Source organism: Rousettus aegyptiacus, unplaced genomic scaffold (assembly GCF_014176215.1).
Source record: "Rousettus aegyptiacus isolate mRouAeg1 unplaced genomic scaffold, mRouAeg1.p scaffold_m13_p_8, whole genome shotgun sequence".
In the NCBI taxonomy this organism is placed as follows: Eukaryota; Metazoa; Chordata; class Mammalia; order Chiroptera; family Pteropodidae; genus Rousettus; species Rousettus aegyptiacus.
Genome location: NW_023416311.1, coordinates 68,423,204 through 68,437,063, shown reverse-complemented (window position 1 = coordinate 68,437,063; position 13,860 = coordinate 68,423,204). Strand labels below are relative to the sequence as shown.

The window sequence follows — 13,860 nt, the reverse complement described above, 5'->3', positions numbered from 1 at the left end:
AATTCCTAAATGTTAAACATGGAATTGCTATATGGTGCAGCAATTCCACTCCAAATTGTGCACTCAGGAAAAAATGAAAACATATGTTCGTACAAAAAGTTGTACATGAATGTTCATAGCATCATAATAGCCAAAAAGTGGAAACCAATGACCATCAACAGATGAATGAATTAAGTGACATCTCCATATAATGGCATACTATTCAGAAATAAAGAAGAATTAAGTACTGATTCATGCAACAACATGGATGATGCTTGAAATCATTCTTCTCAGTGAAAGGAGCAAGAACAAAAGACCACAGATTGTATGATTACATTCAAATGAAGGTCTAGAACAGCTAAATCTACAGAGACAGAAAGTAGATAAATTGTTTTCAGGGCCTAAGGGGGAGAGGTAATGGGAAGTAACTGCTAACGAGTACAGTTTCTTTTAGAGAGATGAAAATACTCTGAAATTCATTAGTGGCAATGGTTGTACTATTCTTTGAATATACTAAAAATCATCACATTGTACATTTTACACAAGTGGATTTGGTGGCATGTTAATTATATCTAAATAAAGCTTTTGGAAAAAATAGATTGAAAGTGAAAAAGAATAATTGTGTCATCACGATTCAGAGTTTTGTGAGATAGTTACTCAAAACAATTATAAATTGTATAAAATTATATTTCTTATCAGTAGGAGTACCATACTTTGGAAACATTGTTTTAATTCTAAATGCAAACAAAAGCAGATGTGTTGTCTGTCATGGTTTTCCCCGCCGATGGTGCTTCTCCTCCACAGTTGAGAATGTTTCCTCTAAGAACCTGGCAAAACACCCCAGCAGTGTTACTCATCTTTGATCCTTTTTTGGGAATGGTGAAAGGAGGAACCTGCTGGTACATCTAGGTGTCAGGCCAAGGAACTATACAGGCATTTCCGCCATTCCTACTCACCAAAGACCTTGAGTGCCAGACAGATTAAAATAGCTAATAGAGGTGATTTTTTTTAAGTAGCTATAGTATTTGATTACTGCATAATTTTTCCCTAAAGAAATATGGAAATGCTCTTCCAGTTGGCTACCAGTATTAACCAAGAGATTTCTCACTGTTTTTTGACTCTTTCCCCCAACTTTGACTTTTTTTTATAAAGGTGGAGTGGAGCATAGGAGTTAGGAGGAAAGCTGCACCTCAGCAGATCTTGCAAAGTATTGCTGAAAGAGGGTTTATGAGCAACTTTCAAAAAGCTACAATTTCTGTATGAATAGTAGGCACTTCCATCTAAGATGAAATAAAAACTGTATCTCTCTGTGGTCTCTAATTTTAATAAATTTCAGACACATATTTAAGATTCAAACAATATCAGAAGAAAATTATGAAAAACTGGAAAGGGAACTATGTAAATATAGAAGCAGTAGTGAATTTACTTTTTATCTTTGTGTATTATTTTCTATACAAAGCTCCTGCTGGAACACAGGGAGGCAATTGCACCTGAAAAACATGACTTACTGAATGAACTGTTGGAATTGCTGGGAGAAGTACCTAATGTTGAATCTTTTCTTGGTAAGAGCTTATACTTTCTACTTACCCTCTGGCTTGTATTTAGTAGGTTGGTTGGTTGGTTGGTTTTCCTGTCCTACATCCAAATGTTTTTGGAATTTGATACCTAAGTTTATCTAAAGGATAATAAGTACACTAGCTACTTCCTACATTTAAGATTCTGTAATTTGTAGTATCCTAGATTGTAAAAACAATTTGATATTCTTGAAGGTAAATTGTAAATATATCAAAAAAGGATTTGTCAGCCTCTGTTATAAAGAAAAGAGCTAAATTTCTTGCTCTGTTCTCTAAGGATTTCAATAGTTCTTTTTTTTAGTAATTTTTTCATATTTTGAATATCTATGTCTTGTTATTTTAATGTTTAAATCAAGAATTCTAAGAGCCACTTTAAGTATATTGGAATGTGTTTTTTTTATGAAGACCATGATCTCCCGTCCAAGTACTGAGACTTTTTTTTTTTTACAACGACATTGGTTAACAAAATTGAATAAGTTTCAGCTGTACATTTTAACAGTAAGGCATATATATATATTTTTTATTTTATTTTTTACAATGTGTGACAATGTTTGTTTCGCAGGAGAAGGAGCCATTGATCCCAATGACCCTAACAAGGCAAATACACTAAGTCAGCTCTCAAAGATTGAGATTTCCCTTTCCCTGACAAGCAAGTACGACCTAGGAGACGGTGAAACTATAGACAGCCAAAGGCTCATGATAAAGTAAGTTTGGGGCTTAAAGGGCACGTCTTTAATTATTCATCTTAAATTGGGCAAATTCAAATAAGACTAAATCCCCAAATAATTCACATCTAAATATGGAAATACATTATGTTTATGCATCAAACATCTAACCAAAGGATAATAGACTTTATAATTTAAGAGGGAACTAAATATTATAATAGTTTTTAAAGCCTGTCTTTTTTTTTTGTTTTCCATGTTGTCATGTGATTCTTTTCCTTTAAGAAATGATTAACTCAGCCTGTGAAAGTCCATAGATAACTCAAGAGAAATCCCTGTTTCAGAGTGATCAAAAGACTAATGAGGAAATACCTTGAATCAAATTTAATTTGTGATATAAAATGGTAATGTAAAAGGCACATGCATAATGCTATTGTCTGATTTATTAGCCCTCCTTCCTATTAAACTAAGTCTGGATATGTTTACCAGCTTTGACTATATTTAGACCCTACTTCCTGCCCCAAAGATTTCAAATGAAACATTCACATTTTTGTTAATAGGGTATTTTTTCCATTAAGGCGTCTTGGATATTCAACACCAATTTTTTACACATAGAGTAAGAAAGAATGAGATCCATGATAACACCATAAATTAAAACACCATAAACTAAAAACACTTGCTCACCGAACAACACAGTTTTTAAGAACTTACATAAATAAATGAATGCATGTTAGCACATTAGAGCTGTTGTATATTGGGTTGAGATGGAGAATGGAAGTGGGAAATAGAGATAAAAGGGATTAAGTGTGTATATAAATAATACTTCACAGATCACTTCCAAGCTACATGCCTTGAGTTCTGAGATTATTTTCATTTGTGACAAGAGCTTTCAGTTCTGCCACTGACATGCTCCAGACAGTACTCATTTCCAGTTGATTTTTTTTTTCAGATATTCAGTCACCCATGAAAATGGCCAAAAAAAGCTCACTTGGTATGCCGTGTTAAGCTATGTAGTGTTTCCATCAGGCTTGTTTATTTTTGTCCTCAAATCATCTAAAGCTCCATTTGTTCAAGTAGCAAATATCTGAGTACCTACTTTGTGTCCACCACATGGGGCTTGATGCTAGGGAGACAGTAACGGACCTGACTTCCAGGGTCTGAAGTCTGATGGTTGAGAGCACAGCTCCACTTCAGGACAGAAGAAAATACGCAGGATTTGTACACAACCTTGGCCTCATAAATTGAGGCAGTTCTTTTAGACTGCTGATTACCAAGTCAGATTGAAATCGTGGAGCGAGAACACAGGGCAGGGCAACAGAGCAAAGAAAGAAAACTGCGCAGTCTATTGCCTGGGTTCCTCTGAGCAAGTGCCAATTATAAAGGTAACTGGAAATACAGATTGCGTGATTCCCCCATGCAAATTAAATTAGGTCAAGTATCCTATGATCTCATAAGCTTTGTCCTTGGAAATAATGGGAAGAAATGTTTTCATAATTACTTTTGTCTGTTATTTGAACATCATTTTCTAAATGTGGTCAACTCAAATGTCTGCATTAATGAATGGAAATCACAACTTGGGTAGTCTAAAATATCAAATCTGAATAGCATGTATGTTTATGCTTATTTCTGAATGTAAGTCTCCATGGTTCTGAGAATTTTTTTTTTTTTTTTTTTTTGAAATTCACATTTTAAAGGCCAAGCCATAAAAGGCAGGTGTGTTGGCCAGTGATGTCTTAGCCAGAGAAACCTGAGCTTTGTCCTACCTGCCCTGGCCCTCACATGGCTCTCTCCCAGCTTCCCACAGTGCCTTGGAAACAAATAGTTACCCCTTTAATCTCTGTACTAAGTAGAGCCAATCAGTGGTTTTGTTTTTATTTATTTATTATGGTAAAATACACATAACATAAAATTTATCATTTTAACCCTTTAAAGTGTACAATTTAGTGGCATTTCGTGCATTCAGAATGTTGTGCAACCATCACTAGTATCTAGTTCAAGAACACGTTCATCATCCCAAAAGTAAACCCCATATCCATTAAGCAGTCACTCCCTGAGACCCTTGGGGCATCTTTCCAGTCCCTGCTCCCCAGTCTTTGGTAGCCACAAATCTGCTTTCTGTCTCTGAACTTGCCCATTCTGGAAATTCCATATAAATGGAATTTTATATACAATATGTGGCCTTTTGTGTCCGGCTTCTTTTACTCAGCATAATATATTTGGTTGAATAATATTCTGTTATATGGATATACCACATTTATCATGGACATTTGGGTTGTTTCCATATTTTGACTGTTGTGAATAGTAACTGCTATGAACATTTGTGTGCAAGTTTTTATTTGACCACCTGTTTTCTTTGGAGTATATACCTAGGAGTGAATTGCTGAGTCTTATGATAATTCTATGTTTAGCTTTTTTGAGGAACTGCCAAACTTTTTTCCACAGTGGCTGAGCCATTTTATATTCTCCCACAAGGTATGAGAGTTTCAATTTTTCCACATATTCACCAGTATCCTAGTGGGTATAAAGCATAATATCTCTTTGTGGTTTTAATTTGTATTTCCCTAATGATTAATAATGTTAAACATCTTTCTATGTGCCTGTCAGCCATTTGTATATCTTCCTTATAGAAATGTCTATTCAAGTTTTTGGCCCATTTTTTTTAATTGTATTGTTCGTTTGTTTGTTTGTTTTACAGTGTTGTAAGAGTTCTTTATATATTCTGGATAGTAAACCCCTATCAGATAATCTTTACCCCATTCTATTGGTTGTCTTCGTATGCTCTTGGCAATATTCTTTTCTGCACAAAAGTTTTTTAACCTAATGAAGTCCAGTTTACATATATTTTTGGTTGTTGTTTATGCTTTTGGTGTCATAAGAATTTATTGCCAATAAACATCATAAAGATTTACTCCTATGTCTTCTAAGAGTTCTACAATTTTAGCTTTTACATTTAGGTCTATGATCCTTTTTGAGCTAATTTTTATGTATGGTGTAGGGTAAGGGTCCAATTTCATCCTCTTTTACATATAGATACTGAGTTAACTCACCATCATTTCTTAAAGAGACTGTCTTTTCTCCATTAAATGGTATAGGCAGCCTTGTCGAAAACCAATTGACCATGCAAGTATGGCTTTCTAGACTCTCTTTTCTATTCCATTGGTCTAGATGTCTATCCTTATACCAGTACCACATTGTGATAATCACTGTGGTTTTCTAGTAAATTTTGAATTGGGAAGTATGAGTCATTCAACTTTTTTCCCCCCTAGATGCTTTTGGCTTTTTGAGGTGACTTGCAATTCCATGTAAATTGTAGGATCAACTTTTCCATTGATACGAAAAAAGGCTATTGGTTTATTATCTGATAATTCACTGCTTTCATAGACTTCTGGCTTCTAGAAGACCTTCCTTTGGCCTCACTTCAAAATCCTGCTATTGGCAGAGCCCTTTACTTTCACTAATTAGCTGTAGGACTCAGAGCAAGTCGCCTAACCATCAGTTTTCATATCCAATCAAATGGAGAAGTGGGGAGAGGGAGAAGGAGAAGGAAAGGCTGTGACGAGCAGATGAATCCATGCATTAACATCTTATAAATTAGAACTACACAATTGTAAATCTCATTATACGTTATGATTCAATGTAAAATATGTGAGCCTTATGGCTTTTATTAAGCTTGTTTTTCTACGAAAGTATGTGCGTTTAAATAAAAGGCAATATTTGTGGTTTTTAATCATACTTAGCTGCCTAAGTGCTTAAGTTGTCATCTCTTAAGAATTTTTTTCCTATCACATGATTCAGTTTAGGCATCCATCATCCCAATTGCGAGATTTCCTTGCTTTTGGTCCAAACTGATATGAGAACTAACTGGCTAAGGTGATGTTTGAGGTAGAGTGATAAAAATGTATACTCATGTTATTAGAATTTTAAACAATTGGAAATATCCCTTAACTGCCACAAACACTAAATTTCTTTCAAGCTTGTAAGACAATGACAGAGGGGGAGGTTCAGGAATGCTACTGGTTCAAGTATAATAAAAGGTGCCATCTGAGTAGTCAAACCTAAGGAGCCACACTAGTTGACAAACACCATGTGGTCTCATTTACCGACAGTGGGATTCAAGCACAGCTATGATGAATACGCAGATGTATTTTTTTTCTTAATTCTTCCTCCAAGTTAAATACCTCAACATTCAGATAGGGTGCAGAGTCCTTGGTTTTATCAGCCTGTCTTACATATTGTTTGAACAGTCATGGGGCCAATACTCTAACCAGTTGATTTATACTAGTCAGACCATAACTAGAATATTGTGTTTGCATTGGGCTAGGGGAAGGGGACATGTCTTAAGGTCATCGGCAAACTGAAATGTGAGCAGGACTATGAACTCTCTTTAAATCTAATTGTGAAGAGGCTTAGGGAACTGAGGGGTTTCACTTGCAAGAAAGAAAGATGGTAGAAGATAGGATGAAGACATGGTTCTGGCATCTCTCTGCAGGTTTATGAAGGCCGATGGTGTGGAAAGAGAATCCAATTTGTTTTCCGCAACTCTAGAAAATAGAGTGTGATCTTTGTGTAACCATTGAACCTCTTAGGTCTTCGTTTCCTCATTGGTAAAATCAGAGGTTAGACTGTTCCCCTCAGGGTCCCCTTAGTGCTGAAGTCCTACGACTGATTAGGTCCAGTGAGTGGATATCACTGGAAGGCAGGCCTCAGAGTGAGCTTCCCTTTTAAGAATGGAATGTTCCAATGCTGCACTCACCAAAAGAAATTGGATATGAGCCACACAAGTAATTTTAAATTTTCAAGAAGCCACACTTTTATAAAAGAGGTGAAATTAATTATATTTTATTTAACTCAATATAGCCATAATGTTATTTCAATATGTAATTAGTGTAAAAAAACTATTAATGAGACCATTGTACATCTTTTCATACTAAGCCTTCAAAATCCAGTGTGTGTTTCATACTTATAGTACATCTCAGTTTGGACTGGCCATGGTTCAAGTGCTCAAATGCCATCTTTGGCCAGTGGCTGCCATTTTGGGCAGCACAGCTTTAGTGACCGTGTGAGTGCTTACCACATGTCAGACTCTAGCAAAAGGCTTTGCGTACATGTTTTCATTCGATCTTTGCATCAGTCCTCAGAGAGATTCCCATTATGTAAATGGGGGGGGGGGCTATAGGGATTATTTAATTTATACAGATCTGCACAACTAGTGAGCAACAGCAGCCCCAATTTGACCCTCAGCTCTGTCTGATCCCAATGTTCTTAACCACTGGGCACACCGCAGGTGCGGTGGTGACTTCCTTGTCATGAAACTGGATATGACTTATACATGGAATATCTGGGGTAGAACTTTGGTGGTGGATTCCACAGGCCTGACATAAAGCAAAATTCCAAGGAAAAAGGCTGTATGGGCAGTTTATGCTCCAAAATTCTTGAGCAAATAAACCTCTTTTGTCTCTGTCAGGGCACACTTTAGTAACCCCAGTCATTTCGGTCATCAGATAGCTTCTCTAAAGAGAGATGAGCTGGGAGTTTCTTGGAAGCATATATCATAAGTAGTTCCTAGAATATTATTTCAAATAAGAAACAGTCACTGTGTTTACATTTTTTAAATCATCCAAAGCTTTTATTTTTAACTCAGTGTTCCTGTTTAATATATTTATAATGATGATTGGAGGAAGGGGTCGCGTGGGGAGGGAACGAGACTTGGCTCTCTAAGCTGCCTTAGGAACAGTGCCATGTCTCATGTGGCTATAATTAGCTGGGTGCCCACCTTTGACTCTTGGCAGAGTGTTTATCTGTGCACTCCCAGACAGTCCATAAATCCCCAGCAGTGAAGGGTCGTGGGTCATAGGAAATGGTTGTGATCATTCTTTTCATACAGACTTGCAATAAGTAAGAAGTGAGAAAAATAATGTTTACAGATGGTTTATTGATTTATCCTTTTTTAAAAAAAAATAACATTTTTAGAATTAACTAAGGGTTTACTCTGTCATTTGGGAGCAGTTGCCCCATGCTTCCAAACTTAATAATGTTTTGTTTGCATTTGCCAATTTTCATGCTGTGTGAACATTTCCTGTTGTAGTTGAGGAAGAAATTCATCATCCAGTGATACTGTGTAATGCCTTTGAAAGAACAGAGGTTAAATGCAACAACAGAACTGCAATAAAAATGAAACATAAGACAATGAAAGACATGTTTATAACTTAAGGCAACTTCTGCTTGTTTCCTTTTTTTTTGGAAGGAAAGCTATATCCAGTAATACTGTCCCCATATTGCATAAAAGTGAGCAAACTTGACCATTTGCCTTTAGAAAGAGGTGGCTGATTACCATAAAGAACACATGGAAAAATACATAGGTTTAGCATTTTTAGAGGAGTTTTCCAGCTCCTAACTTTCTACAGAGCAGCTCTTCTGTTCTCTACCACCTGAAGACAAGGATCCGAGCCATTCTGTTAGTTTCTTCACCAGATCTGAGGTTCTTAAACACTCATCCTCCTAGCTGCTGTGTCGGCCATCAGCCAAAGCCTCCACAGCCCATGTGGGAGTTCTGCTCGGGCTGGCCTTCCAGCTGTTTCTCAGAGCAGGCAGGCTATCAGTTGGTCTGTCTCCTAAGTCTTATGATGTATTAAACAGGCTCAGAAGTTTAAATGTTATTAAAGTCAGGAAAGGGGGGATATTAGATATCATTCTTGCACCCTCTAGAGCAGCGGGCCAAATCAGCACTTGTCCCTCCTGCTCATCAAAAAGTAGCCTCAGTCTAAAAAGAAGAAAAAGCATTTAGAAAAGGAACCTTATGTGACTGAGAGTATAATCCTACTACATCATGCATATAAGACCTAGACTCTGATTATCAAGCATTCACAAATTTTTGGGAGCCTTAGTGCAGATGTGGTGAATTTCTGCAAGACTGTTTTATTTCAAGGGGTTATCTTTGAAGCTTCATTTTTGTATGTGTTTGTGCACTCATTCAGCAGAAGCGGATTTTCATACATCAGTACTACCGTCTGAAAGTCTTTCTCTTCTTTCTCTATTTTGTAAGGACCAAAAAGCTGATAATCGATGTAATCCGGAACCAGCCAGGGAGCACATTGACAGAAATCTTAGAGACACCAGCAACTACACAACAGGTAATTCATCTTTGAATGTAAAATAAGTCCCACAGTTATATTATTATATATTAACATATATAATAACCTTTATTAATCTTCATGCCAAATGTTTACTGTTATCTCAGAGAAACTGTATCTGACATGATTTAGAAGTAAGGAATTTTATCTGTTACTCTGGCCAAAGAGTTCAACTATATATAAAATCTATAGAGTATCAATGGAAATTAAATAGAAAACACAGCACCAAATTTATGCTGAATATAATTTTGTCCTATACTAGAAAGATAGTTCTGGGTCTTTCAAAGCCTCTGAATGTTCATCATAAACTTTATCAGTCAGTGGATGGGCAGATAAGTCTGTTAAGAGGTAGGTCTGGTCTACAGGATGTAGAAAAATGCCTTTCATATTTTATGTATTTCCTAACTTAAAGAAACGAAGAAGTGTCTCACATTAAAACTGTTTTCTAAATGCTTCAGGAGCGAATGTCTTGAGTCTATTGGGTCAGAGCACCATTATCGAGGTGTAAGTAAAGTTTCATAACAATGTTGCATTAAATTTTTTTATCAACATCTTTTAAATACATCATTGCTTAGTTCTGAATTAATTTCGTTGTCATTACTTTAGTATCAATAATTGCCACTTCCTAAACAAAAGTTAACAAAATTATCTAGTTAGTTACTTCTGAGCAGAGCTACACATAATATTCCTGAATCATTCTTAATTTAATTGATTGCCAAGAAATAATTTTGTCACAGTTTTTAAGTTAAAAAATATGAAATAAAACCAAGTTACCTATTGTTTGTTGATGTGTGAACATTTTTTTAAAGCAATATGGATAGAATATCCTACTAATTTTGTATGAGAATTTTAGTTCTTATTGGTATTTTGTTTTTCCCCAAATGTAATACAGTCTCTAAGAACACAGACTTCTGAGATTAAGTATAGCTCTGAATATCCTAGTTGGGTAACAATGGGCACTTAGAAATATTTCTATGCCTCAATTTCCTCAACTGTAAAATGAGAATAATAATAATAATAGTAGTAGTATTCAGTTTATGGACAGGAATAAATGAGCTAAAATATGTTAAGAGGGCAGAATAATATCCGGCACATATTAAGTTGGTTACTGCTGCTACTGTTGTTCTTTACTGCTAACCTGGTAAACCGTTCCTGTGTCTATAATGTTGACCTGTCCAACATGTGTCTGATAATATTTATGTCCTTAGACTTTATTTGTGCATCAGTTGTGTAGTATAATGAAATAGAAATAACACCAGTCTCTTTTTATTGTTGTCGTTGTTGTTTGGGTTTTGTTTGTTTGTTTGTTTTTTGTTTTGGGTTTTGTTTTTTTTTTACAAATTAGCCAGATTTATTCATTGATTTACTCATCATTTATTTGAGAACTTATTGTGTGCTAGGATACTCTTATTCCCTTTGGTTCAAAGAAACTCAAGTGTTTTAAAGATAGTAGTTTGGAAATGATTCCCTTATCAGAACAAAGGTCTTTGACTGCCTTCTTAGCTTATGAATCTCCATAAATATAGCTGATATGTAAGAGTTCAGCAGGTTCTCAAGGCCAAATTTTAATGGATAATCTAATTTTAGTTTCCTCTATGGGACTATCCAGGAATTGAAATCCTTTTATCCAAGGAATTACAAAATATCAGTTATCCATTATACTATGTCCATTACTAAGGTGATTTGTTGCCTTAGCTGTTAAGTCACTATTAGAATTTTGTCCAAATTAGGCCTGTCATCACTGCTATGTTTCTCAAAAATATGAATTCCTTCTCAAAGACCTATTTCAAAACCCATGAAGAATGCATTCTGGTCTTTGAACTTTGGATTGAGGACTTCTTTCATTTTGACATTAACTCACCTTGTGAGATGGGAGATCAGGGAAAGAGCAACATCTTGATATTCCCTTTTCAGGAAACAGATCATGCCACAGATATGGTGAGCCGTGCAATTAAAGATTCCAAGACTCCAGAAGAAATGCAACAAATGGTTGAAGATGCACAGCTTCCCATTGAGCAGAAGAAGAGGAAAATCCAGAGGAATCTTCGGACATTGGAACAGATGGGACTCGTGTCATCCAAAAATAAATACCAAGACATTCTCAATGAAATTGCCAAGGTTTTTGGAAATAGTATTCTTTCTTCACTTAGCAGATGTTTGCTAATCATTGGTCACATGCCAGGCGATCAGTGAGGTGACAAGAGAGATTCGTGGTTGTATACACAATGGTCGATATGACAAGATTTTTAATTTTCAAAGCAGTTGATGACTTTTACTAGAGAATAATCACAACTCCCCTACATCATTAGGAAAGTTGACACACACTAGAAAAAAAATGATCAGGAAATGTAATAGACAGGTTTTGCCTATACCTTTAAGCAATACCTACTGGTTTTAAAAATGACACTTTCAGAAGAGTTCTTTCTTAAGTTAACCGTTAGTGTTTTGCCCATTTGTCCTTAGGACCTGACACTGAGATGGTGACTCTATGTCACTCAGAATTTGCCTCTAAGTAGTTTAGCCTAAATGCTATTCTGACTTAAAAGGTTAGTTTCTGTTTTCTCGTCCCATATTTTTACAGTTGAGAAACTTCCTGAGAAAAGGATCTCAAATTAGTGCAAGGAAACATCACAGGAACTGGCTGAGATCTGTTTGCCAAGGATAAGGAAATTTGGTTTCAAAGGATATTTGGGTTCAAAGGACATTTTGTTTTTTTGTTTTTTTTTTAATCCAAACACACCAATGAAAATCGACCTGGAGGTTAAGGGCAGTTGAGTGATCAGAAAAAAATTTTAACTTTTTACCTTCTGCGAGGGAAATGCACTCAGCTTCATGCATCTATGGAAAGTCATGGTCAGTTCTGGCATTAGGCTTATTCCACCTAGCCTGAGTGACACATTTTTTGCTATAGCTCTGGGGTGGAAAATATTTCTCTTTGGCACTATGTAATAGAGAAGTCAATGCTTTTGACTTAAAAAAGAAAAAAGGTATCATGAGGGCATTCACCAAAAGATTCTATTTAGTGAATTTTTACTTAACAAGGGTATGTTTGTCTGTCTGTATTTGAATTCCATGGGGGATGTTACTAATTTGTCCACAACGGAAAAATAATATTAAACAGGCACCATTTTCTTAAATGAAACATTTTCATAATTTACCAACTAGAATTACAAAAATAAATATCTTTAAGTTTTAAATGTAGCATAGTTTTGTAAGCTGTAAGCAGCTTTAATAACTATGTTCTAGGAACTCTATTTAAATCCAAGTATTAGTTATATAGTTACAACGTTCATTGTTTTCAGTCAGTCTTAAGAGTTCGTTTGTTGGTTTTGCAAACCTTGAGAGTTTCCGGATTTAAAAATGTGTTGATTTTTACTTATTTCTAAAATGAATGCAATGATTAAATGTAAACCTTCTCAGCGTATTCTTCAAAGTGGCATGTTCAAAGAATGCTGAAGAAATTTCTTGTCTCCTCAGGTCTTCCTTGTGCCCCTTTTAAAACACTATTTTTTCCTTAAATTAATTGTATGGTTATTCTAAAATCGTTTGTTTGCTTTTCTATCAAGAAAAAAAATAAACCTTAGCAACTCTTTTGAAGCAGTATATAGACACTTGCTAGTTACGAAGTGAAAAGGGAATGGTGAGAGGGATTAAAATGTGACTAAGATAAACTACAAGGTAACAGTCATAGATAGTAATTTAATACTTGATGGTCGTCTTGCCCCAAATTGGCAAGATTGTAAAGCAAACTTCTGCTTAAATCTCATATCCATAGCCTTTACTTGTCGTTTTAGGATATTCGAAATCAAAGAGTCTATCGTAAGCTTCGAAAAGCTGAGTTGGCAAAACTTCAGCAGACCTTGAAAGCACTTAACGAGAAGGCAACATTCTATGAAGAGCAAATTAATTATTATGACACCTACATAAAGACTTGTTTAGACAACTTAAAAAGAAAGTAAGTTAAAATCACATATTCAATTCATTTGTGATGTCATGATTTATATGGAGTGTCAATTCTTTTACAATCCTGAGTTGTTGGATAGGATTTAGAAGCAAACTTTTTACTTTATTTTATAGCCAAAAACTAGAATCTTAGTTTTAGAATTTACCACTGTGACCTAAGAAGTCAGGAGTGAAGTTAGAAACTTTTTAATTCCCCATCAGCATAATTTCACACTTGAAATTAAAGTAGCTTACTCTGTTGTATTTTAAGCAAGTAGCTTTAACACTTGAGGAAATACTTCCATTATTCCTTTTGTCTTTTTCAGTGAAAGGTGTCTTTTAAGCACTATTAAAGAAAAATTACTCTTGTTTTTGGAATGTTTACAATAAAGAGTATTTTATGTTCTTGATAATGTCTGATAATTCCAGATGTTTACTAATTGCACAGTGCAGTTTAATGACTTTAAATTGCTTAGTGGTTTTAAAAAATCGTTACCAACATAACGACAAAATTTGGCAGTTCTCTGTTATCCATTAGCATACATATTATAGATTGTTAATATATGATAAAAC

At 35.3% G+C, this 13,860-nt stretch overlaps 1 protein-coding gene across 2 annotated transcripts in view; it reads left to right on the top strand.

The window, feature by feature from the left end:
* Nucleotides 1-13,860, top strand: part of IQGAP2 (IQ motif containing GTPase activating protein 2) — a 248,303-nt gene that overhangs the window by 227,481 nt on the left and 6,962 nt on the right. For both annotated transcript variants that reach the window (XM_036225610.1, XM_036225611.1), the window contains exons 29-33: nt 1,439-1,541; nt 2,116-2,257; nt 9,258-9,345; nt 11,260-11,463; nt 13,140-13,300. In XM_036225610.1, coding sequence (XP_036081503.1) covers nt 1,439-1,541; nt 2,116-2,257; nt 9,258-9,345; nt 11,260-11,463; nt 13,140-13,300 — 698 coding nt within the window. The remainder of the gene's footprint in view (nt 1-1,438; nt 1,542-2,115; nt 2,258-9,257; nt 9,346-11,259; nt 11,464-13,139; nt 13,301-13,860) is intronic.